The following is a 27,415-nucleotide window of genomic DNA, read 5'->3' as shown; positions in this document are numbered from 1 at the left end:
TTAAAATGTGTCAGTGAGTAATTAATACACCTGTGCACCTGCTGGGTTACCTGCAAAACATGTGTGGGGTCCTCGAGGACCAAGTTTGAGAACCTCTGCTCTAGGACGTATGAGAAAAAAGCTTTACGCCGCATTGTGCGGAATCTCCTCTCCTCTCCTCTAACCTAAGCAAGTGTCCACGTGTCCTCTGTGCTGATCTTACCAAAAACAGGTCCCGCACAAGCTCTGTGTATTGTCCCCTTATATATTTGTAGATGATGATCATGTCCCCTCTTAGTCTCCTCTTTTCAGTGTAAAACATGCCTAGCCTTGCAAGCCTTTCCTCGTATTCCAGCGTCCCCATGGCCTTAATTAGTTTGGTCGCCCGCCTCTGAACCTTTTCTAGGATAGCCTATAAAAGGTTATCCTAGAAAAGGATATCCTATTTGTAGTATGGTGACCAAAATTGTACACAGTATTCAAGATGTGGCCTCACTAGTGTATCCCGCTGCAGAAAATAAGAATTTACTCACCGGTAATTCTATTTCTCGTAGTCCGTAGTGGATGCTGGGACTCCGTAAGGACCATGGGGAATAGCGGCTCCGCAGGAGACTGGGCACAACTATAAAGAAAGCTTTAGGTCTAACTGGTGTGCACTGGCTCCTCCCACTATGACCCTCCTCCAGACTTCAGTTAGGATACTGTGCCCGGAAGAGCTGACACAAGAAGGAAGGATTTTGAATCCCGGGTAAGACTCATACCAGCCACACCAATCACACAGTATAACTCGTGATACAATACCCAGTTAACAGTATGATAACAACTGAGCCTCTCAACAGATGGCTCAACAATAACCCTTTAGTTAAGCAATAACTATGTACAAGTATTGCAGACAATCCGCACTTGGGATGGGCGCCCAGCATCCACTACGGACTACGAGAAATAGAATTACCGGTGAGTAAATTCTTATTTTCTCTGACGTCCTAAGTGGATGCTGGGACTCCGTAAGGACCATGGGGATTATACCAAAGCTCCCAAACGGGCGGGAGAGTGCGGATGACTCTGCAGCACCGAATGGGCAAACTCTAGGTCCTCCTCAGCCAGGGTGTCAAACTTGTAGAATTTAGCAAACGTGTTTGACCCCGACCAAGTAGCTGCTCGGCAAAGTTGAAGAGCCGAGACCCCTCGGGCAGCCGCCCAAGAAGAGCCCACCTTCCTCGTGGAATGGGCTTTCACTGATTTAGGATGTGGCAGTCCAGCCGCAGAATGTGCAAGCTGAATCGTACTACAGATCCAGCGAGCAATAGTCTGCTTTGAAGCAGGTGCACCCAACTTGTTGGGCGCATACAGGATAAATAGCGAGTCAGTCTTTCCGACTCCAGCTGTCCTGGAAACATATTTTCAGGGCCCTGACTACGTCCAACAACTTGGAAGCCTCCAAGTCTTTTGTAGCCGCAGGCACCACAATAGGATGGTTCAGATGAAACGCTGATACCACTTTAGGGAGAAACTGGGGACGAGTCCTCAATTCTGCCCTATCCATATGGAAAATCAGATAAGGGCTTTTACATGACAAAGCTGCCAATTCTGATACACGCCTGGCCGAAGCCAAGGCCAACAACATGACCACTTTCCACGTGAGATATTTCAAATCCACGGTTTTCAGTGGCTCAAACCAATGTGACTTTAGGAAATCCAACACCACGTTGAGATCCCAAGGTGCCACTGGAGGCACAAAAGGGGGCTGAATATGCAGCACTTCCTTAACAAAAGTCTGAACTTCAGGTAGTGAAGCCAGTTCTCTCTGGAAGAAAATCGATAGAGCCGAAATCTGGACCTTAATGAAACCCAATTTAAGGCCCATAGTCACCCCTGACTGTAGGAAGTGCAGGAAACGGCCCAGCTGAAATTCCTCCGTTTGTGCCTTCCTGGCCTCACACCACGCAACATATTTTCGCCATATGCGGTGATAATGGTTTGCGGTTACTTCTTTCCTAGCTTTAATCAGCATAGGAAAGACTTCCTCCGGAATGCCCTTTTCCTTCAGGATCCGGCGTTCAACCGCCATGCCGTCAAACGCAGCCGCGGTAAGTCTTGGAACAGACAGGGCCCCTGCAGCAGCAGGTCTTGTCTGAGCGGTAGAGGACATGGGTCCTCAGATCATTTCTTGAAGTTCCGGGTACCAAGCTCTTCTTGGCCAATCCAGAACAATGAGTAAAGTTCTTACTCCTCTTCTCCGTATTATCCTCAGTACCTTTGGTATGAGAGGAAGAGGAGGGAACACATAAACCGACCGGTACACCCACGGTGTCACTAGAACGTCCACAGCTATCGCCTGCGGGTCTCTTGACCTGGCGCAATACTTTTCTAGCTTTTTGTTTAGGCGGGACGCCATCATGTCCACCTGTGGCCTTTCCCAACGGTTTACAATCATTTGGAAGACTTCTGGATGAAGTCCCCACTCTCCCGGGTGGAGGTCGTGCCTGCTGAGGAAGTCTGCTTCCCAGTTGTCCACTCCCGGAATGAACACTGCTGACAGTGCTAACACGTGATTTTCCGCCCATCGGAGAATCCTTGTGGCTTCTGCCATTGCCGTCCTGCTTCTCGTGCCGCCCTGTCGGTTTACATGGGCGACCGCCGTGATGTTGTCCGACTGGATCAGTACCGGCTGGTTTTGAAGCAGGGGTTTTGCCTGACTTAGGGCATTGTAAATGGCCCTTAGTTCTAGAATATTTATGTGCAGGGAAGTCTCCTGACTTGACCATAGTCCCTGGAAGTTTCTTCCCTGTGTGACTGCCCCCCAGCCTCGAAGGCTGGCATCCGTGGTCACCAGGACCCAGTCCTGTATGCCGAATCTGCGGCCCTCTTGAAGATGAGCACTCTGTAGCCACCACAGCAGAGACACCCTTGTCCTTGGAGACAGGGTTATCAGTCGATGCATCTGAAGATGCGATCCGGACCACTTGTCCAACAGGTCCCACTGAAAGGTTCTTGCATGAAACCTGCCGAATGGAATCGCTTCGTAGGAAGCTACCATTTTTCCCAGGATCCGCGTGCAGTGATGCACCGACACCTGTTTTGGTTTTAGGAGGCCTCTGACTAGAGATGACAGCTCCTTGGCCTTCTCCTCCGGGAGAAACACTTTTCTGTTCTGTGTCCAGAACCATCCCCAGGAACAGTAGACGTGTCGTAGGGAGCAGCTGTGACTTTGGAATGTTTAGAATCCAGCCGTGCTGTTGTAGCACTTCCCGAGATACTGCTACCCCGACCAACAACTGCTCTCTGGACCTCACCTTTATCAGGAGATCGTCCAAGTACGGGATAATTAAAACTCCCTTCTTTCGAAGGAGTATCATCATTTCGGCCATTACCTTGGTAAAGACCCTCGGAGCCGTGGATAGATCGAACGGCAACGTCTGGAATTGGTAATGACAATCCTGTACCACAAATCTGAGGTACTCCTGGTGAGGATGGTAAATGGGGACATGCAGGTAAGCATCCTTGATGTCCAGTGATACCATGTAATCCCCCTCGTCCAGGCTTGCAATAACCGCCCTGAGCGATTCCATCTTGAACTTGAATCTTTTTATATATGTGTTCAAGGATTTCAAATTTAAAATGGGTCTCACCGAACCGTCCGGTTTCGGTACCACAAACATTGTGGAATAGTAACCCCTTCCTTGTTGAAGTAGGGGTACCTTTACTATCACCTGTTGTGAATACAGCTTGTGAATTGCCTGTAACACTGCCTCCCTGCCTGAGGGAGTGGTTGGCAAGGCAGATTTGAGGAAACGGCGGGGGGGGGGGGGGGGGGGGGGAAGACGTCTCAAATTCCAGCTTGTACCCCTGAGATACTACTTGAAGGATCCAGGAATCCACCCGTGAGCGAGCCCACTGATTGCTGAAAAATTTGAGACTGGCCCCCACCGTACCTGGCTCCGCCTGTGGAGCCCCAGCGTCATGCTGTGGACTTAGAGGAAGCGGGGGAGGACTTTTGCTCCTGGGAACTGGCTGTATGCTGCAGCTTCTTTCCCCTACCTCTGCCTCTGGGCAGAAAGGACGCGCCTTTAACCCGCTTGCCCCTATTGGGCCGAAAGGACTGTACCTGATAATACAGCGCTTTCTTTGGTTGTGAGGGAACATGGGGTAAAAATGTAGACTTCCCAGCTGTTGCTGTGGATACGAGGTTCGAGAGACCATCCCCGAACAACTCCTCACCCTTATAAGGCAGAACTTCCATATGTCGTTTGGAATCTGCATCTCCTGTCCACTGCCGAGTCCATAACCCTCTCCTGGCAGAAATGGACATTGCACTAATTTTGGATGCCAGCCGGCAAAATATCCCTCTGTGCATCCCTCATGTATAAATGTGCGTCTTTTACATGTTCTACGTTTAGCAATATAGTGTCCCTGTCTAGGGTATCTATATTTTCCGACAGGGAATCTGACCACGCAGCAGCAGCACTGCACATCCAGGCTGAAGCAATAGCCGGTCTCAGTATAACACCTGTGTGTGTATATATAGATTTCAGGATAGCCTCCTGCTTTCTATCAGCAGATTCCTTCAGGGCGGCCGTATCCGGAAACGGTAGTGCCACCTTCTTTGACAAGCGTGTGAGCGCTTTATCCACTCTAGGGGATGTTTCCCAGCGTGCCCTATCCTCCGTCGGGAAAGGGTACGCCATTAGTAACCTCTTAGAAATTACCAGCTTTTTATCAGGGGAAGCCCACGCTTCTTCACACACTTCATTTAACTCTTCAGATGGAGGAAAAGCTACTGGTAGTTTTTTCTCTCCAAACATAATACCCTTTTTTGTGGTACCGGGGGTAACATCAGAAATGTGCAATACATTTTTCATTGCCTCAATCATGTAACGTGTGGCCCTATTGGAAGTTACATTAGTCTCATCGTCATCGACACTGGAGTCAGCATCTGTGTCGACATCTGTGTCTGTCATCTGAGGTAGCGGGCGTTTTAGAGCCCCTGATGACTTTTGAGACGCCTGGGCAGGCACAGGCTGAGAAGCCGGCTGTCCCACATTAGGTATGTCGTCAAACCTTTTATGCAAGGAGTCGACACTGTCGCGTAATTCCTTCCACAGCACCATCTACTCAGGTGTCGACCCCGCAGGGGGTGACATCACGTTTACAGGCATTTGCTCCGCCTCCACATAGGCCTCCTCATCAAACATGTCGACAGAGCCGTACCGACACACCGCAAACACACAGGGAATGCTCTGACAGAGGACAGGACCCCACAAAGCCCTTTGGGGAGACAGAGAGAGAGTATGCCAGCACACACCAGAGCGCTATATAAACACAGGGATCCCACTATAAATGAGTGTTTTCCCTTATAGCTGCTTTTTTATATATATATATATATATATATATATATATATATATATATATATATATATCTATATATATATATCTATACTGCGCCTAAATTTAGTGCCCCCCCCTCTCTTTTGTACCCTTCTGTAGTGTTCAGACTGCAGGGGAGAGCCAGGGAGCTTCCTTCCAGCGGAGCTGTGAGGGAAAAATGGCGCCAGTGTGCTGAGGGAGATGGCCCCGCCCCTTTTTCGGCTGACTTTCTCCCGCTTTTTCTGGAATACTGGCAGGGGTAATTTTACATCTATATAGCCTCTAGGACTATATATGATGTAGATTTGCCAGCCAAGGTGTCATATATTGCCCTCAGGGCGCCCCCCCCCCCCAGCGCCCTGCACCCATCAGTGACCGGAGTGTGAGGTGTACATGAGGAGCAATGGCGCACAGCTGCAGTGCTGTGCGCTACCTTGGTGAAGACCGAAGTCTTCTGCCGCCGATTTTCCGGACCTCTTCGTGCTTCTGGCTCTGTAAGGGGGACGGCGGCGCGGCTCCGGGAACGAACACCAAGGTCGGGTCCTGCGGTCGATCCCTGTGGAGCTAATGGTGTCCAGTAGCCTAAGAAGCCCAAACTACCACCTGTTAGGTAGGTTCGCTTCTTCTCCCCTTAGTCCCTCGCTGCAGTGAGTCTGTTGCCAGCAGATCTCACTGTAAAATAAAAAACCTAAATATACTTTCTTTCTAGGAGCTCAGGAGAGCCCCTAGTGTGCATCCAGCTCAGCCGGGCACAAGATTCTAACTGAAGTCTGGAGGAGGGTCATATTGGGAGGAGCCAGTGCACACCAGTTAGACCTAAAGCTTTCTTTATAGTTGTGCCCAGTCTCCTGTGGAGCAGCTATTCCCCATGGTCCTTACGGAGTCCCAGCATCCACTTAGGACGTCAGAGCAATAACATTTCAAAAAAACTTGTGTCGACCTAAACACTGTAGATCTTCTATTACACATCCGTTTGGAGTCTGCGGCTGAAACTTTTTTTTAAAGTTCTCCGACTTATATTCTGGTGAGCATATAAGCAGCTCCTTGGCTTCTCGGCAACAGTTCCGCTGCTCGCTTATGCCATTTTGTTAGAGAACCCGGCTACTGTTAAAATGTACTGTAGGTAACAGACCTACCCTCCCCTTTCTTTGTCCACTTATGTCTTAGCCCATGTTTATTGTTTTGATTTCTGCATACAGATTTGTAAGTTTCCTCTGTTACGATTCCGGGTTGTAAACTATCTTTTTTCTTGTTACATTATGCTTATTTTATGGCTGTTTAGGTTACTAAACTACTATTTAGGACGGGATCGGTATGAAATACCTACAATCAAAATCCTGACGGTCGAAATCCCGACAGCAATTGACAATCAAAAGCCCGACAAGGTCAAAATTCTGACATGGACTAAATACCGACATGTAAAATACCGACAGGTTAAAATGCTGAAATGAGTTTACTTGTTTTTTGTGTGTATGTCGACATAGGTCGACATGGACACCATAAAAGTGTACCGCGTCCTCTGGCTGCGCTCGCCACGCTTCGGGCACGGTGCCTCGCTGTGCTCGCCATGCTTCAGGGCACACTATTATATTCCCCCCTCCAGGTCCACTGTGATGGTAAAGTATGAACAAGTCGGTTTCATTGAAAAAAAATCATAAAAATAAAATAAAAATCAGGCCATATTTTGACCTGTCGACATTTTACATGTCTGTATTTTGACCTTGTCGGTACTGACGTGTCGGCATTTTACATGTCGGTATTTTGACCATGTCGGTCAATTTTGACAGTCGGTAAATTGACTGCATCCCTTTAGGACACGTTCTTGTACAAAATTCAACAACATATTGCAAAAAAGAAAAACATTATTGCACCACTGATGGAGAAAAAATTAAAAAAAAATAAGCTGCATTTAAAAACGAGCGCTAAGAATTGTAATTCTGGAAACTTGTTTACATTGATCATACTAATAAAGCACAACCAAAACGGGAGGATTCAAGAAACCATGTGACCATTCCAAACAATAAGAAAACCTTACAACAGATATAAGGAAGCGATTCCATATGGGTTGGATACGGGATCCCAACAGTCAGGATGCAGACTGTCACAATACAGACAGCAGCATCCTGACTGTTCTAATCATATACATTTTGGTAAGTACTGTAACCCTTACTCTTACCCTCCCCCTAACCATACCCCTCCAGCAGCCTAAACCTAACTGTCCCCTCCCGCAGTCCAACATTAAACCTCCTCCTATCCCCAGCCACATCCTAATCCTCAACGGCGGAATGTGTCTGTATTCTGACAGTTGGGATGCCGCTAACGGCATTGTGACCATCAGCATGCTGTCGGGATATCACTACATCCTATTCCACACATACGTATCTTTATTAACCGCCCTGAGCGATTCCATCACTCAGACTCAAGACTAAGCGAGGCATAAAAGCGGACAATACGCGTTTTACTAGGATAATTCCACAAAATACTGGACCTTTCCTGTTGACCTGATTTCAGTCAGCAAACTTTAAAGGAGCAGGACACAGCCGCAATATCCATACAGTTATACTGTGACTATGGCACCATGATCCATAGCATCTTTAAGCCTCCCAACCCTGGGATTTAGGAGAAATAATGGAAGAATAGATAAAAACATTCCATGCACCGAGACCAGATGATAAATGAAAGGCGTGTACGCAGCCACCATATAACAAAAGCTAAGTGTACACCTTGAGAATATTCATGGAAGGACACTCAAAGACTACTACCTGGAAATATCAACAGACCCTCCATGTATATTATTCAGGACTGCTAAACCACGTACAACAGTGTACTCAGCAGAAAATTTTGGCAGCCAGGTAGGGGCCTTTGCGCAAGTAAGCGGTGTGTACCAATTCACATTATGCCCAAACAGTATGGCCCCTAATTGCACACTATGGCTATAAAGTATTGTCCCTTATTGCCCACACAGTATGACCATTTATACACCACCACACAGTAGTAGATGCCTCGGTCAGGATACATACATGAAGTAACCCAGCGGCATTGCCAGCCTGCCGAGGGCAAACCCATGAATGGCCCATGTAATACGCAACTGAACACAAACACGCCATCTTACCCTAAGGTGGGGTAACATCTGCCAGCTTATACGCAAAACTCTCTACCAGTTCAGCTCTGAGGTTCACCATAAACTTCAAGCCCAATTTCCAGTTTACTAATATGGCTGGGGAACACCTTGTACTGGAGGGTGAGGGATTACCTCTGCCTGTGGTCCACCTGCAGGACAGTGCCCAGGTCACTTATGCTGAGCCTGCACCAGCTTGCTGCTGAGCTCTACCACCTGGGCATGGTCCCTCACGTAATCAGCAGCAGTGCCCTCTCCTCCTTCTCCAGGGACCCATAGCACTGGATGAAGTGCAAGCTCTAGTGCTCAAGGGGCTCTTCTTCACCAAGTAGGGCGGCATACAGACTTACTCAGGAGCTCCCCCATGGGTGTGGGCAAGGAGCTGACCTTCCTGCATGAGAGACCAGGGGAGATCGCCGGCAAGGTAGACTCCGCCCACTACAGCTGCGATTCCCTGCAGGACGTTCAGTTGCAGGAGATGCATTAGTCGCATGATACATAGTGCGAGCCAGGGGTTTTGTGAGAGCTATGGTGGTTAGATGGCACCTGAATGGAGCAGCCAAATGAGGGGAAGGAGTGACGTGCATTAGCGGGCATGTAAAAGAGGCGGACGGCACAGTCATTTTGACGGGCAGACCGCCCAAAAAATAACTTGTGAGGCGCACACGAAACATACATAAACCAACCCAAAGGGATACAATACATGTCTCAAATTGTGTCTCACCAATCCCCAAAAGTCAAGAAAAAATAAGAATTTACTTACCGATAATTCTATTTCTCGTAGTCCGTAGTGGATGCTGGGAACTCCGTAAGGACCATGGGGAATAGCGGCTCCGCAGGAGACTGGGCACAAATAGAAAGCTTTAGTACTACCTGGTGTGCACTGGCTCCTCCCCCTATGACCCTCCTCCAAGCCTCAGTTAGGATACTGTGCCCGGACGAGCGTACACAATAAGGAAGGATTTTGAATCCCGGGTAAGACTCATACCAGCCACACCAATCACACCGTACAACTTGTGATCTGAACCCAGTTAACAGTATGATAACAGAGGAGCCTCTAGAAAAGATGGCTCACTACAACAATAACCCGATTTAGTTAACAATAACTATGTACAAGTATTGCAGACCATCCGCACTTGGGATGGGCGCCCAGCATCCACTACGGACTACGAGAAATAGAATTATCGGTAAGTAAATTCTTATTTTCTCTGACGTCCTAAGTGGATGCTGGGAACTCCGTAAGGACCATGGGGATTATACCAAAGCTCCCAAACGGGCGGGAGAGTGCGGATGACTCTGCAGCACCGAATGAGAAAACTCCAGGTCCTCCTCAGCCAGGGTATCAAATTTGTAGAATTTAGCAAACGTGTTTGCCCCTGACCAAGTAGCTGCTCGGCAAAGTTGTAAAGCCGAGACCCCTCGGGCAGCCGCCCAAGATGAGCCCACTTTCCGTGTGGAATGGGCTTTTACAGATTTTGGCTGTGGCAGGCCTGCCACAGAATGTGCAAGCTGAATTGTACTACAAATCCAACGAGCAATAGTCTGCTTAGAAGCAGGAGCACCCAGCTTGTTGGGTGCATACAGGATAAACAGCGAGTCAGATTTTCTGACTCCAGCCGTCCTGGAAACATATTTTCAGGGCCCTGACTACGTCCAGCAACTTGGAGTCCTCCAAGTCCCTAGTAGCCGCAGGTACCACAATAGGCTGGTTCAAGTGAAACGCTGAAACCACCTTAGGGAGAAATTGAGGACGAGTCCTCAATTCTGCCCTGTCCGTATGAAAAATTAGGTAAGGGCTTTCATATGACAAAGCCGCCAATTCTGAGACACGCCTGGCTGAAGCCAGGGCCAACAGCATTACCACTTTCCATGTGAGATATTTTAAGTCCACAGTGGTGAGTGGTTCAAACCAATGTGATTTTAGGAACCCCAAAACTACATTGAGATCCCAAGGTGCCACTGGAGGCACAAAAGGAGGCTGTATATGCAGTACCCCTTTGACAAACGTCTGAACCTCAGGAACTGAAGCCAGTTCTTTCTGGAAGAAAATCGACAGGGCCGAAATTTGAACCTTAATGGACCCTAATTTTAGGCCCATAGACAGTCCTGTTTGCAGGAAATGCAGGAAACGACCCAGTTGAAATTCCTCTGTAGGGGCCTTACTGGCCTCGCACCACGCAACATATTTACGCCAAATACGGTGATAATGCTGCACGGTTACATCCTTCCTGGCTTTGATCAGGGTAGGGATGACTTCATCCGGAATGCCTTTTTCCTTCAGGATCCGGCGTTCAACCGCCATGCCGTCAAACGCAGCCGCGGTAAGTCTTGGAACAGACAGGGTCCCTGCTGGAGCAGGTCCCTTCTTAGAGGCAGAGGCCACGGGTCCTCTGTGAGCATCTCTTGAAGTTCCGGGTACCAAGTCCTTCTTGGCAAATCCGGAGCCACGAGTATAGTCCTTACTCCTCTCCTTCTTATGATTCTCAGTACCTTGGGTATGAGAGGCAGAGGAGGGAACACATACACTGACTGGTACACCCACGGTGTTACCAGAGCGTCCACTGTCTGCTGAGGAAGTCTGCTTCCCAGTTGTCCACTCCCGGAATGAATACTGCTGACAGTGCTATCACATGATTTTCCGCCCAGCGAAGAATCCTTGCAACTTCTGCCATTGCCCTCCTGCTTCTTGTGCCGCCCTGTCTGTTTACGTGGGCGACTGCCGTGATGTTGTCCGACTGGATCAACACCGGCTGACCCTGAAGCAGAGGCCTTGCTAGGCTTAGAGCATTGTAAATGGCTCTTAGCTCCAGTATATTTATGTGAAGTGTTGTCTCCAGGCTTGACCACAAGCCCTGGAAATTTCTTCCTTTCGTGACTGCTCCCCAGCCTCTCAGGCTGGCATCCGTGGTCACCAGGACCCAGTCCTGAATGCCGAATCTGCGGCCCTCTAGAAGATGAGCACCCTGCAACCACCACAGAAGAGACACCCTTGTCCTTGGGGACAGGGTTATCCGCTGATGCATCTGAAGATGCGATCCGGACCATTTTTTTCAGCAGATCCCACTGGAACGTTCTTGCGTGGAATCTGCCAAATGGAATCGCTTCGTAGGAAGCTACCATCTTTCCCAGGACTCTTGTGCATGGAAGCACTGAGACTTGCCCTGGTTTCAGGAGGTTTCTGACCAGTTCGGATAACTCCCTGGCTTTCTCCTCCGGAAGGAACACCTTTTTCTGGACTGTGTCCAGAATCATCCCTAGGAACAGAAGACGTGTTGGCGGAATCAGCTGCGATTTTGGGATATTTAGAATCCAGCCGTGCTGCCGTAGCACTACTTGAGATAGGGCTACTCCGACTACTAACTGTTCTCTGGATCTTGCTCATCAGGAGATCGTCCAAGTAAGGGATAATTAAAACGCCTTTTCTTCGAAGAATCATCATCATTTCGGCCATTACCTTGGTAAAGACCCGGGGTGCCGTGGATAATCCAAACTGCAGCGTCTGAAACGGATAGTGACAGTTTTGTACCACAAACCTGAGGTACCCTTGATGAGAAGGGTAAATGGGGACATGGAGGTAGGCATCTTTGATGTCCAGAGACACCATATAGTCCCCCTCCTGAGTGACTCCATCTTGAATTTGAACCTCTGTATGTAAGTGTTCAAAGACTTCAGATTTAAAATAGGTCTCACCGAGCCGTCCGGCTTCGGTACCACAAACAGCGTGGAATAATACCCCTTCCCTTGTTGCAGGAGGGGTACCTTGATTATCACCTGCTGGGAATACAGCTTGTGAACTGCCTCCAATACTGCCTCCCTGTCAGAGGGAGACGTTGGTAAAGCAGACTTCAGGAACCGGCGAGGAGGAGAAGTCTCGAACTCCAATTTGTACCCCTGAGATACTACTTGAAGGATCCAGGGGTCCACTTGCGAGTGAGCCCACTGCGCGCTGAAATTCTTGAGACGGGCCCCCACGGTGCCTGAGTCCGCTTGTAAGGACCCAAGCGTCATGCTGAGGACTTGGCAGAAGCGGGAGAGGGCTTTTGTTCCTTGGAATTGGCTGTCTGTTGCAGTCTTTCCCCTTCCTCTGCCCTGGGGCAGAAAAGAGGAACCTTTTGCCGGCTTGCCCTTATGGGGACGAAAGGACTGAGCCTGATAAGACGGCGTCTTTTTATGCTGAGAGGCGACCTGGGGTAAAAATGTGGATTTCCCAGCAGTTGCCGTGGCCACCAGGTCCGATAGACCGACCCCAAATAACTCCTCCCCTTTATAAGGCAATATTTCCATATGCCGTTTAGAATCCGCATCACCTGACCACTGTCGCGTCCATAACCCTCTTCTGGCAGAAATGGACAGCGCACTCACTCTTAATGCCAGAGTGCAAATATCCCTCTGTGCATCTCGCATATATAGAAATGCATCTTTTAAATGCTCTATAGTCAACAATATACTGTCCCTATCCAGGGTATCAATATTTTCAGTCAGGGAATCCGACCAAGCCACCCCAGCGCTGCACATCCAGGCTGAGGCGATTGGTGGTCGCAGTATAACACCAGTATGTGTGTATATACTTTTTAGGATATTCTCCAGTTTTCTGTCACCTGGTTCCTTGAGGGCGGCCGTATCAGGAGACGGTAACGCCACTTGTTTTGATAAGCGTGTGAGTGCTTTATCCACTCTAGGGGGTGTTTCCCAACGCGCCCTAACCTCTGGCGGGAAAGGGTATAATGCCAATAACTTTTTAGAAATTATCAGTTTTTTTATCGGGGGAAACCCACGCATCATCACACACCTCATTTAATTCATCTGATTCAGGAAAAACTACGGGTAGTTTTTTCACACCCCACCTAATACCCTTTTTAGTGGTACTTGCAGTATCAGAAATGTTTAAAACCTCTCTCATTGCCGTGATCATGTAACGTGTGGCCCTACTCGAAGTCACGTTTGTCTCCTCACCGTCGACACTGGAGTCAGTATCCGTGTCGACGTCTGTATCTACCATCTGAGGTAACGGCCGTTTTAGAGCCCCTGATGGTTTCTGAGACGCCTGGACAGGGACTAGCTGATTAGCCGGCTGTCTCATGTCATCAACTGTCTTTTGTAAAGAGCTGACATTGTCACGTAAATCCTTCCATAAAGCCATCCACTCAGGTGTCGACTCCCTAGGGGGTGACATCTCTATTATAGGCAATTGCTCCGCCTCCACATCATTTTCCTCCTCATACATGTCGACACAAACGTACCGACACACAGCACACGCACAGGGAATGCTCTGATAGAGGACAGGACCCCACTAGCCCTTTGGGGAGACAGAGGGAGAGTATGCCAGCACACACCAGAGCGCTATATATATATATATATATATATATATATATATATATATATATAGGGACAACCTTATATAAGTGTTTCTCCCTTTATAGCTGCTGTATTGTTAATATCCCGCCAATTAGTGCCCCCCTCTCTTCTTTACCCTGTTTCTGTAGTGCAGGACTGCAGGGGAGAGTCAGGGAGACGTCCTTCCAGCGGAGCTGTGAGGGAAAATGGCGCCTTTGTGCTGAGGAGATAGGCTCCACCCCCTTCTCGGCAGCCTTTCTCCCGCTTTTTGTGGAAATCTGGCAGGGGTTAAAATTCATCCATATAGCCCAGGGGGCTATATGTGATGCATTTTCGCCAGCCAAGGTGTTTCTATTGCTGCTCAGGGCGCCCCCCCCTAGCGCCCTGCACCCTCAGTGACCGGAGTGTGAAGTGTGCTGAGAAGCAATGGCGCACAGCTGCAGTGCTGTGCGCTACCTTGTGGAAGACAGGATGTCTTCTGCCGCCGATTTTCCGGACCTGTTCTTGCTTCTGGCTCTGTAAGGGGGCCGGCGGCGCGGCTCTGGGACCGAGCTCCAAGGCTGGGCCTGTGATCGGTCCCTCTGGAGCTAATGGTGTCCAGTAGCCTAAGAAGCCCAATCCACTCTGCACGCAGGTGAGTTCGCTTCTTCTCCCCTTAGTCCCTCGATGCAGTGAGCCTGTTGCCAGCAGGTCTCACTGAAAATAAAAAACCTAAACTAAAACTTTCACTAAGAAGCTCAGGAGAGCCCCTAGTGTGCACCCTTCTCGTTCGGGCACAAAAATCTAACTGAGGCTTGGAGGAGGGTCATAGGGGGAGGAGCCAGTGCACACCAGGTAGTACTAAAGCTTTCTATTTGTGCCCAGTCTCCTGCGGAGCCGCTATTCCCCATGGTCCTTACGGAGTTCCCAGCATCCACTAGGACGTCAGAGAAAAATAATATGCCACTTCAATTACCGAAACAAAACAGTCCAGAAAAATGAAATCATTTGTTTGTCTATAACAAAAAATTAAACAGCAATCAGTGGTCACAGAGGTGTGAATCAAAGCCAGGAAACAAATCTCTTTTTGACCAGTCTAATACCCCTTTTACACCAACCAGCCTATACCACGGGTTATTGCACATGAACGTGCGTAACCAGTGTTGCTGGTTGGTGTAAAAGGCCCGAGTTGGAATAACCTGGGTCGAAAGACCTGGTATTCCAACTCTGGTAGCTTGCAGGGTTGAACACGGGTTCAACCCGGCAAGCTGTGCTGTGTAAACTGAAGCCGAGTCGATGCGACCCGACTCCCGTTCAGTGTATGGATGGGAGGCACTGGGAGATTATGTGATCTCCCAGCGCCGCCCCCGCCACATCACCGGCAACGTCTCCAACCTGGCAATATGCCAGGATTGGTGACTGCAGAGCAAAAAGGGGGCTGACACGGGTCGCAGCCGGGTAGCACCCCGTGTCAGGCTCCCGGCTGTGACTCGGGTTTTAGGTGTAAAAGGGGTATTAGCAAAGACAAGGCAATTCTTCATTTTCATGAACCTTAATGCAACTAAAAACAAAACAAATAAAAGCCTGTTTAAAATAACAAAATACAAAAAACCAAAACAGACTGATAACAAAAATCTTAAGGCCCCAACACATGGCAAGATATAGCTGTCGATCCGACAAATTGGAACTGCATCGCTGATCTTTCTGCATGTTCAAATGATCAGCGATGCGGGCGGACAATCCCATGCAGCGATATGCGGAGGAGGGCCGACATAGCAGGCGGTTGGGCACTGGATCGCCCCATGTGTGAAGACCGCCTATGTCGACCCTCGGATACTCCGTCGCATCAGCTGCACACATCAGTGTGTGGCCAGCTTTACTAACATCGTATTTATTTAATTGTATTATCTTTAAAGATTGTGAGTATTTACCTCAAAACTTTTGCGCAGTGCATCAACCCCAAGATAGAAAAGCATCTGCCAGGTTTGCTCTTCAGCCCGCAATTTCTGCCAAATTCGGTGAAGTCTCTCATACAGATGGATACCAAGGCATATTAAAACTTCTTCTTGTGCTATGTCTATTGTCTTAGCATGTCTTTCCCTACGTCTTGATAGTTAAGGAAAAAGAGTATACATAACAAAATTTATATACATATATGAACATACAAATATTTTAGCTATATTTAATAGTTAAATTATAGTCTGCTTTCTTTGTTTCTGTATATACAAACAGGTGTGGATCATTAGATCGACAGTGTCTAGGTTGACAAAGGGTTTCTAGGTCGACAGGTCAAAAGATCGACATGAGTTTGTGGGGGTTTTTTGGTGTGGTTTTCTTCGTAGAGTGACCGGGAACCCCAATTAGTGCACCGTGTCCCCTCGCATGGCTCGCCATGCTTCGGGCAAGATTATCGTTCCAATCCTAGTCCACGTAGATCGTTAAGTATGAAAAAGTTCAAAAAAAAGAAAAAAAATGTGAAAACCGCATGTAGACCTAGAAACCCTGTCCACCTTCCAACCCTGTAAACCTAGTGACTGTCGACCTAAACATTGTCGACCTAGACAGTGTCGATCTTCAGACCGGATCCCATACAAACACATAATATAATTCAGTGCATAAATGTAAGGGTCTAATTCAGACCTGATCGCAAAAGTAAAATCTCTCTAATGGGTAAAACCATGGGGGTCATTCAGAGTTGTTCGCTCGCAAGTGGATTTTAGCAGATTTGCTCATGCTAAGCCGCCGCCTACTGGGAGTGAATCTTAGCATCTTAAAATTGCGAATGATGTATTCGCAATATTGCGATTACACACCTCGTAGCAGTTTCTGAGTAGCTCCAGACTTACTCGGCATCTGCGATCATTTCACTGCTTGTCGTTCCTGGTTTGACGTCACAAACACACCCAGCGTTCGCCCAGACACTCCCCCGTTTCTCCAGCCACTCCTGCGTTTTTTCCGGAAACGGTAGCGTTTTTACCCACACGCCCATAAAACGGCCTGTTTCCGCCCAGTAACACCCATTTCCTGTCAATCACATTACGATCGCCAGAACGATGAAAATGCCGTGAGTAAAATTCCTAAGTGCATAGCAAATTTACTTGGCGCAGTCGCAGTGCGGACATTGCGCATGCGCATTAAGCGGAAAATCGCTGCGATGCGAAGATTTTTACAGAGCAAACAACTCGGAATGACCCCCCATGTGCACTGCAGGGGAGGCAGATATAACATGCAGAGAGTTAGATTTGGACGAGTTATTTTGTTTCTGTGCAGGGCAAATACTGGCTGCTTTATTCTTACACTGCAATTTAGATTTCAGTTTGAACACAACCCACCCAAATCTAACTCTCTGCACGTTATATCTGCCCCCCTGCACTGCATATGGTTTTGCCCATTAGAGAAAAAGTTTGCTGTTGTGATCAGGTCTGAATTAGGTCTAACTTCAACAAGATTCAAAAACAAAATTAAATTGTGTTTGACAATTAGGAACAAACTTAATAGCAAATTGTAAATACACCAATTGTTTGTGCTCCTGTAGCACCAGTCTAGAGAGTGTCTGGGACCTAATTCCACTGTTTTCGGCTGCTTGCATCCTCCTGAGGTGCGAGTAGAAATTTGCTTCAAGTAGATCATGGGTGGCAGGTGCGCCTTAACTTTAGTGCGCCCAGCAGTGCAGGGCTGTCGTCCAAAATGTCGTCCTGAATAGCTCTCGGTCACTTTAGATGAAAGCTACCAACAATTGAAACTTCCCCTGCTGTATTTACAATTTGCTAAATCTCTCAAAACACAATTTAATTTTAAAGTTAAGTTAAGGTGAGGTAAGGAGAGTAGCAGACTATTAGTCATAGGGATACAACAAATAAAAGGGTAGTGTTCCATAGTTAAACTGATAATGTATTTAACACGTTGACAGTCAGGATAAGAAAGAGGATCTCCAGAATAAGTCCTTGTAAAACTATGGGGCGAATTACATTAGCCCCATTCATTTAGCATAGAGTCAAAAAAGTTGGTAAAATGTCAAAATAACCCTAGCCTGGGTTTTAACGTATGGCCAGGGGCTACTAAATTAAAGCTCTTTTGTCTCGACTGTTAAATTGATCAGAATCCAGAATAAGCTCCCGGACCTGTGTTAACACTTGCAGTTTTGGCCTATTTATCAGGGATTTCTTTTCAAGTTTGTTCAGGCCTGTGGGCTGCCTTCGAGTACCAACTGAAAACACCTGGGAAATCAATTAGCCTGCAGTAAATTACCACAGCTAATTGGATTCCCCTTTAAATGCGTTGGCGTCTCGTTTTAGTTCATGGCACTAGAGCAAAAAAAGAAAAAAAAAAAAGCCTTTCAAGAGTCTCCTGGCAATATTCCAAAACGAGAACCTAAGAGTTTATTTACATGCTTATATGATTATTTTTAAATCTGTAGGAAGAATTCTTCCCAGACTGGTGAACAGTTTAATAAATTACTTTTACTAATTAGTGTCACATTTCTTTATAACATAAGTATCTACATCAATACGCACAAGTTAACAGTTTAAACGCCTTAAAATTACAAATAAAGAAATATCAATAAGCAAAACGCTAGAAAGCCAAGTCTAGCAAGTTACATACTCATACCCTCCGGCGAACTCTGGCTCAGCTCTACCCAAAAGATGAGCAATGAAGTCTGTCTCACAGCAGACATGAATGTGTCGTTCATGTGGACAGCAGCGGAGGCCTTCATAGAGTGCAGCACAGTAGCCCTTTTCTTTACTACAATCCAGTTCTCCAATTAAAATGTTATATGCTCTAAGTACTTTATTCTTGCAATCTATGCAAAACCTGCAAATGAAAGGACACAATTTTCAGAGTCTGACTTACACATGAGAAAAAAGAAAAGAAAAAAAAAAAAGGGGGATCTGTGACATTGAATGTAAAATCTATCATAGGCATAGTTGTGTGTTCAAAGAGAGTTCTGATGTATAGACACTGTATAGTTAGACAGTCAATAGGTCACCCAATATGGTCGACAGGTACAAAGAGGTAGACATAACAATGGTTGACACAAATAGCTGAAACAGGTTTTTTGGTGGATTTTTTTTCAACGTTTGCTTCATTTATCATCCACGTGAACTACGAATAGAAATAGTGACCTGTGCCGAGCAAAGTGGTGGTAGAGAGTTAAAGACTGAAATGGACAAATTTGGTCCCCAAAAAAACCACCAAACCACACATTAAAAAACTTGTGTCGACCATTACTATGTCGACCTTCTGACCCTATCAACCTATTGACCGTATCTAATTTGTGTAGCTCTATTACATTACAGTCGTTAAAAATATGAAGGGCTACATTTACAAAAGTGGTATCTGATTTGTGAAATAAAAGGATGAGTATTGTGTCAGGCTTTTATTCCTCCAGTTAGTGTTGGAATATTAAAAATAAGAATTTACTCACCGGTAATTCTATTTCTAGTAGTCTGTAGTGGATGCTGGGAACTCCGTAAGGACCATGGGGAATAGCGGGCTCCACAGGAGACTGGGCACTCTAAGAAAGAATTAGGACTACTGGTGTGCACTGGCTCCTCCCTCTATGTCCCTCCTCCAGACCTCAGTTAGGGAAACTGTGCCCGGAAGAGCTGACATAATAAGGAAGGGATTTGGAATCCCGGGTAAGACTCATACCAGCCACACCAATCACACCGTACAACTCGTGATACTATACCCAGTTAACAGTATGAATAACAACTGAGCCTCACGAACAGATGGCTCATAACAATAACCCTTTAGTTAGGCAATAACTATATACAAGTATTGCAGACAATCCGCACTTGGGATGGGCGCCCAGCATCCACTACGGACTACGAGAAATAGAATTACCGGTGAGTAAATTCTTATTTTCTCTGACGTCCTAGTGGATGCTGGGAACTCCGTAAGGACCATGGGGATTATACCAAAGCTCCCAAACGGGCGGGAGAGTGCGGATGACTCTGCAGCACCGAATGAGCAAACTCAAGGTCCTCCTCAGCCAGGGTATCAAACTTGTAGAATTTTGCAAACGTGTTTGAACCCGACCAGGTAGCAGCTCGGCAAAGTTGTAAAGCCGAGACCCCTCGGGCAGCCGCCCAAGAAGAGCCCACCTTCCTCGTGGAGTGGGCTTTTATTGATTTAGGATGCGGCAGTCCAGCCGTAGAATGTGCAAGTTGAATCGTGGAAAAGATCCAGCGAGCAATAGTCTGCTTAGAAGCAGGAGCACCCAACTTGTTGGGTGCATGCAGGATAAACAGCGAGTCAGTCTTTCTGACTCCAGCCGTCCTGGAAACATAGATTTTCAGGGCCCGGACCACGTCCAGCAACTTGGAAGCCTCCAAGTCCCGAGTAGCCGCAGGCACCACAATAGGTTGGTTCAAATGAAACGCTGATACCACCTTAGGGAGGAATTGGGGACGCGTCCTCAATTCTGCTCTGTCCATATGAAAGATCAGATAGGGGCTTTTACAGGACAAAGCCGCCAATTCTGACACCCGCCTAGCCATAGCCAAGGCCAAAAGCATGACCACTTTCCACGTGAGATATTTTAATTCCACGGTCTGAAGTGGCTCAAACCAATGTGATTTCAGGAAATCCAACACAACGTTGATATCCCAAGGTGCCACTAGGGGCACAAAAGGGGGCTGAATATGCAGCACTCCCTTAACAAACGTCTGAACCTCAGGCAGTGAAGCCAGTTCTTTTTGAAAGAAAATAGACAGGGCCGAAATCTGGACCTTAATAGATCCCAATTTTAGGCCCATAGTCACTCCTGACTGTAGGAAGTGCAGAAATCGACCCAGCTGAAATTCTTCTGTGGGGGCCTTCCTAGCCTCACACCAAGCAACATATTTCCGCCATATGCGGTGAAAATGTTTTGCTGTTACATCTTTCCTAGCCTTTATTAGCGTAGGAATGACCTCAACCGGAATGCCCTTTTCCATCAGGATCCGGCGTTCAACCGCCATGCCGTCAAACGCAGCCGCGGTAAGTCTTGGAACAGACAGGGCCCCTGCTGTAGCAGGTCCAGTCTGAGAGGTAGAGGCCAAGGGTCCTCTGAGATCATTTCTTGTAGTTCCGGGTACAAAGTCCTTCTTGGCCAATCCGGAACAATGAGTATAGTTCTTACTCCTCTTTTTCTTATTATCCTCAGCACCTTTGGTATGAGAGGAAGAGGAGGGAACACATACACCGACTGGTACACCCACGGTGTCACTAGATCGTCCACAGCTATCGCCTGAGGGTCCCTTGACCTGGCGCAATATCTGTTTCGCTTTTTGTTTAGGCGGGACGCCATCATGTCCACCTGCGGCCTTTCCCAACGGTTTACAATCATTTGGAAGACTTCTGGATGAAGTCCCCACTCTCCTGGGTGGAGGTCGTGCCTGCTGAGGAAGTCTGCTTCCCAGTTGTCCACTCCCGGAATGAACACTGCTGACAGTGCTATCACGTGATTTTCCGCCCATCGGAGAATCCTTGTGGCTTCTGCCATCGCCATCCTGCTTCTTGTGCCGCCCTGTCGGTTTACATGGGCGACCGCTGTGATGTTGTCTGACTGAATCAGCACCAGCTGGTTTTGAAGCAGGGGTCTTGCCTGACTTAGGGCATTGTAAATGGCCCTTAGTTCCAGAATATTTATGTGTAGGGTAGTCTCCTGACTCGACCAATGTCCTTGGAAGTTTCTTCCCTGTGTGACTGCCCCCTAACCCCGGAGGCTTGCAACCGTGGTCACCAGGACCCAGTCCTGTATGCCGAATCTGCGGCCCTCGAGAAGCTGAGCACTCTGCAGCCACCACAGCAGAGACACCCTGGCCCTTGGAGACAGGGTTATCAGTCGATGCATCTGAAGATGCGATCCGGACCACTTGTCTAACAGATCCCACTGAAAGATCCTTGCATGGAACCTGCCGAATGGAATTGCTTCGTAAGAAGCTACCATCTTTCCCAGGACTCGCGTGCAGTGATGCACCGACACCTGTTTTGGTTTTAGGAGGTCTCTGACCAGAGATGACAACTCCTTGGCCTTCTCCTCCGGGAGAAACACCTTCTGTTCTGTGTCTAGAATCATACCCAGGAACAGCAGACGCGTCGTAGGAACCAGCTGCGACTTTGGAATATTCAGAATCCAACCGTGCTGTTGTAGCACTTCCTGAGATAGTGCTACTCCGACCAACAACTGCTCCCTGGACCTCGCCTTTATAAGGAGATCGCCCAAGTACGGGATAATTATAACTCCCTTTTTTCGAAGGAGTATCATTATTTCGGCCATTACCTTGGTAAAGACCCTCGGTGCCGTGGACAGACCAAACGGCAACGTCTGGAATTGGTAATGACAGTCCTGTACCACAAATCTGAGGTACTCCTGGTGAGGTGGGAAAATGGGGACATGCAGGTAAGCATCCTTGATGTCCAGTGATACCATGTAATCCCCTTCTTCCAGGCTTGCAATAACCGCCCTGAGCGATTCCATTTTGAACTTGAACCTTCTTATATAAGTGTTCAAGGATTTCAAATTTAAAATGGGTCTCACCGAACCGTCCGGTTTCGGTACCACAAACATTGTGGAATAGTAACCCCGTCCTTGTTGAAGGAGGGGTACCTTGATTATCACCTGCTGGAGGTACAGCTTGTGAATCGCCGCCAGCACTACCTCCCTGTCCGGGGAAGTAGCTGGCAAGGCTGATTTGAGGAAACGGCGAGGGGGAGACATCTCGAATTCCAGCTTGTATCCCTGAGAAACCACTTGTAGAACCCAGGGATCCACATGTGAGCGAAGCCACCGGTCGCTGAAGTTCCGGAGACGGGCCCCCACCGCACCTGGCACCACCAGTGGAGCCCCAGCGTCATGCGGTGGATTTAGTGGAAGCAGGGGAGGATTTCTGTTCTTGGAAACTGGCTGTATGGTGCAGCTTTTTCCCTCTACCCCTGCCTCTGGGCAGAAAAAACGCGCCTTTAACCCGCTTGCCTTTCTGGGGCCGAAAGTACTGTACCTGATTATACGGTGCTTTCTTTGGCTGTGAGGGAACCTGGGGTAAAATTGTCGACTTCCCAGCTGTCGCTGTGGAAACGAGGTCCGAGAGACCATCCCCAAACAATTCCTCACCCTTGTAAGGCAAAACCTCCATGTGCCTTTTAGAATCCGCATCACCTGTCCACTGCCGAGTCCATAATACTCTCCTGGCAGAAATGGACATTGCATTTATTCTAGATGCCAGCCGGCAAATATCCCCCTGTGCATCTCTCATGTATAAGACTACGTCTTTAATATGCTCTATGGTTAGCAATATAGTGTCCCTGTCAAGGGTATCAATGTAATCAGACAGGGAATCCGACCACGCAGCTGCAGCACTGCACATCCATGCTGAAGCAATAGCAGGTCTCAGTATAGTACCTGAGTGTGTATATACAGACTTCAGGATAGCCTCCTGCTTTCTATCCGCAGGCTCCTTTAAGGCGGCCGTATCCTGAGACGGTAGTGCCACCTTTTTTGACAAGCGTGTGAGCGCTTTATCCACCCTAGGGGATGTCTCCCAACGTAACCTGTCCTCTGGCGGGAAAGGGTACGCCATTAGTAACTTTTTAGAAATCGCTAATTTTCTATCAGGGGAAGCCCACGCTTCTTCACACACTTCATTTAACTCATCCGAAGGGGGAAAAAACCACTGGTTGCTTTTTCTCCTCAAACATAATACCCTTTTTTGTGGTACCTGGGTTAATGTCAGAAATGTGCAATACATTTTTCATTGCCGTAATCATGCAACACATGGCCCTATTGGAATGTACACTAGTCTCGTCGTCGTCGATACTGGAGTCAGAATCCGTGTTGACATCTGTGTCTGACATCTGAGGTAGCGGGCGTTTTTGAGCCCCTGATGGTTTTTGAGAAGCCTGCGCAGGCACTGGCTGAGAAGCCGGCTGTCCCACAGCTGTTATGTCATCGAACCTTTTATGTAAGGAGTTGACACTGTCGTGTAATACCTTCCACATACCCATCCACTCAGGTGTCGACCCCGCATAAGCCTCCACATAAGCCTCCTCATCAAACATGTCGACACAGCCGTACCGACACACCGCACACACACAGGGAATGCTCTGACTGAGGACAGGACCCCACAAAGTCCTTTGGGGAGACAGAGAGAGAGTATGCCAGCACACACCACAACGCTATATAAACAGGGATTTACACTACACAAAGTGATTTTCCCTATAGCCGCTATAATACACAGTTTTGCGCCTAAATTTAGTACCCCCCCCCTCTCTTTTTTACCCTATTGAGCCTGGAAACTGCAGGGGAGAGCCTGGGGAGCGTCCTTCCAGCGGAGCTGTGAAGAGGAAATGGCGCCAGTGTGCTGAGGGAGATAGCCCCGCCCCTTTTTCGGCGGGCATCTCCCGTTCTTATATTGATATTATGGCAGGGGATTTTTACACATATATAGTTTATTATATTATGTGTGTTTTTGCCAGTTAAGGTACTCTAATTGCAGCTTAGGGCGCGCGCGCCCCCCCCCCCCCCCAGCACCCTGCACCCATCAGTGACCGGAGTATGTGGTGTGCATAGGGAGCAATGGCGCACAGCACTACCTTAATGAAGACTGGAGTCTTCAGCCGCCGATTTCCAGGAAGTTCTTCTTGCTTCTGGCTCTGCAAGGGGGACGGCGGCGCGGCTCCGGGACCGGACGACCGAGGCTGGGCCTGTGTTCAATCTCTCTGGAGCTAATGGTGTCCAGTAGCCTAGAAGCCCAAGCTAGCTGCAAGCAGGTAGGTTCGCTTCTCTCCCCTAAGTCCCTCGTAGCAGTGAGTCTGTTGCCAGCAGATCTCACTGAAAATAAAAAAACCTAATAAATACTTTCTTTACTATAAGCTCAGGAGAGCCCCTAGTGTGCAACCAGCTCGAGCCGGGCACAGATTCTAACTGAAGTCTGGAGGAGGGGCATAGAGGGAGGAGCCAGTGCACACCAGTAGTCCTAATTCTTTCTTAGAGTGCCCAGTCTCCTGCGGAGCCCGCTATTCCCCATGGTCCTTACAGAGTTCCCAGCATCCACTAGGACGTCAGAGAAAAGATAATTCCAGTAATCTTGATGTGAGTAACTCCTTATTCAACAAGTACAGATGTGGAAGTATTGATAGGGAACATAAAAGGGTCCGAGTCCTGACTGTTGTATCACCTCTTTGGTACAGTACCATCTTGACTAAAGGTAGATTTTTATATGAATGATGTACTCCTCAATTGGTACGTATAATAAATTGTTCAAGGGCAATGTTTCAGTTCACGGAATTTGGAATATATAAAGGTTTCTGCTCTTATGCAGTAAAACTGCTAAACCATTAGGCAGACATTCCTGAAGATGGAAATAAGTACACCTAAGCCCTCTCCTGATGACACTATCTAACTGATTGCTCGTCTGCCAACAGTGATATAGGCTGTCACGTCTACTATACAGATGAGATAAGATCAGACTACAGCCATGGCTAAAAGTTTTGAGAAGGACACAAGTACTGGCTTTCACAAAGTTTGCTGCTTCAGTGTTTTTAGACTTTTTTTGTCAGCCGTTTCTATGGTATAATTCATAAGTGTCAAAGGCTTTTGTTGACAATTATATTAAGTTTATATAAAATAGTCAATATTTGCACTGTTGACCCTTCTTTTTCAAGACCTCTGCAATTCACCCTGGCATGCTGTTAGTCAATTTCTGGGCCACATACTGACCGATAGCTGCTCATTCTTGCAGAATCAATGCTTGGCGTTTGTCCGAATTTGTGGGGATTGGTTTATCCACCTGCCTCTTGAGGATTGACCATAAGTTCTCAAAAGGGAGTTTCCTGGCCATGTACCCAAAAGTTTAATGTTTTGTTCCCTGAGCCACTTGGTTATCACTTTTGCCTTATGGCAAGGTGACCAATCATGCTGGAAAAGGCATTGTTCATCACCAAACTGCTCTTGGAGGATCTTTTGGTACTATTCTTTATTCGTGGCTGTGTTCTTAGGCAAAACTGTGAGTGAGCCTACTCCTTTGGCTGAGACACAACCCCACACATGAATGGTCTCAGGACTGATGGTAGCGCTCACCTTTTCTTCTCCGGACAAGCGTTTTCCCAGATGCCCCAAACAGTATGAAAGGGGATTAATCAGAGAAAATGACTTTACCTCAGTCCTCAGCAGTTCAATCCATATACCTTTTGCAGAACATCAGTCCCTGATGTTTATCCTTGAGAGAAGTGATTGCTTTGCTGCCCTTCTTGACACCAGGCCACCCTTCAAATGTCTTCGCCTCACTGTGCATGCAGATGCACTCACACCTGCCTGCTGCCATTCTCTGCTCTGCAATGGTGGTGCCCCGATCCCGCAGCTGAATCAGCTTTAGGAGACTGTCCTGGCGCTTGCTGGACGTTCTTGGGCAATCTGAATCCTCCTTCATAACTATTGAACCTCTCTCCTTGAAGTTCTTGATGATCAGATATATGGTTGATTTAGGTGCAATCTTACTAGCAGCAATATCCTTCCTGTGAAACCCTTTTTGTGGAAAGCAATGACGACTGCACGTGTTTCCTTGCAGGTAACCATGGTTAACAGAGGCAGAACAATGATGTCAAGCTTCCAGTCTGTTACTCTAACTCAGTCAGCATTACAGAGTGATCTACAGCCATGTCCTCAAACACTCTCGCCTGTGTTAACGAGAGAATCACTGACATGTCAACTGGTCCTGTTGTGGCAGAGCTGCAATGAAGTGGAAATGTTTTTGGGATGAAGTTCATTGTTATGGCAAAAAATAGGATTTTGGTACTGTCGAAGTCAAAAATAAAACATAGAAAGAACACACACTCCACACATTAGAAGTCGCTATACTTGCAAATACGCGCAGCGAGCACAGCAATATATGGTAACACACGCATTTACACGGACATGCCACAGAGATGGATTCGACACTTATTTCATACAGTACATAATTATAATAATATCAAGCGCCAGGCATCATAATGATTTAAAATTATATAAAGGAGTAATGTCATGTATGTGTATTATGGGAACAAAGCCAGATACACCGGTCATATTTGGTATTAAAGCAAGCAGATTAATGTGTAGATTCATTTGATACTTGTTATTAAGTTGTAGGACATTGCAACAAGGAGTTATGATTAAATGTATGAAAGCTAAAATCACTCTTATTAGGACAATGGTGGACAGGAAACTCATGCCAGCCCCTTTTGAGATCTTCAAGGCTGAACCTGTTTAGCATACAAACAGACTAGTGACTCATCATGAATGAGAAAGTTCCCTCCCCCAAAACTAGATAACACATTACAGAGACACACAGTTGCTGTTTTGTGCTAGATGATGGAGGTGTTTCTAGACCAGTTCCTATATTTATTTGCTGAGAGAGAGAGAGAGAGAGAGAGAGAGAGAGAGAGAGAGAGAGAGAGAGAGAGAGAGAGAGAGAGAGAGAGAGAGATTAAGAGGCAGTTGCATTGAGGGAATGGTATGGTATATGCTGGCCTGTAACTGTATGTATTAACTGCTTACTGTATGAGTTGTAACCATGTAACTATAGGTATACTGTACATTGTAATATATTGAATCCATATCCTTTTAATAACAAATATATACATCAATGAGCTTTGGAACTCAGATAATATGTGGGTGTATTG

General features: G+C 47.3%; 1 protein-coding gene across 3 annotated transcripts in view; it reads right to left on the bottom strand.

Moving 5' to 3' along the window:
• GGNBP2 (gametogenetin binding protein 2) overlaps nt 1–27,415 on the bottom strand; it is a 374,808-nt gene that overhangs the window by 101,479 nt on the left and 245,914 nt on the right. For 2 of the 3 annotated variants that reach the window (XM_063955008.1, XM_063955006.1), the window contains exons 6-7: nt 18,377–18,586; nt 15,706–15,880 (exon numbers count right to left, since the gene is read on the bottom strand). In XM_063955008.1, coding sequence (XP_063811078.1) covers nt 15,706–15,880; nt 18,377–18,586 — 385 coding nt within the window. The remainder of the gene's footprint in view (nt 1–15,705; nt 15,881–18,376; nt 18,587–27,415) is intronic. The other variant, XM_063955007.1, reaches the window with a different exon arrangement.

The sequence above is a fragment of the Pseudophryne corroboree genome, chromosome 2, assembly GCF_028390025.1.
Source record: "Pseudophryne corroboree isolate aPseCor3 chromosome 2, aPseCor3.hap2, whole genome shotgun sequence".
In the NCBI taxonomy this organism is placed as follows: Eukaryota; Metazoa; Chordata; class Amphibia; order Anura; family Myobatrachidae; genus Pseudophryne; species Pseudophryne corroboree.
The sequence above is the reverse complement of the archived record's forward strand: the minus strand, read 5'-3'. Positions and strand labels throughout refer to the sequence as shown.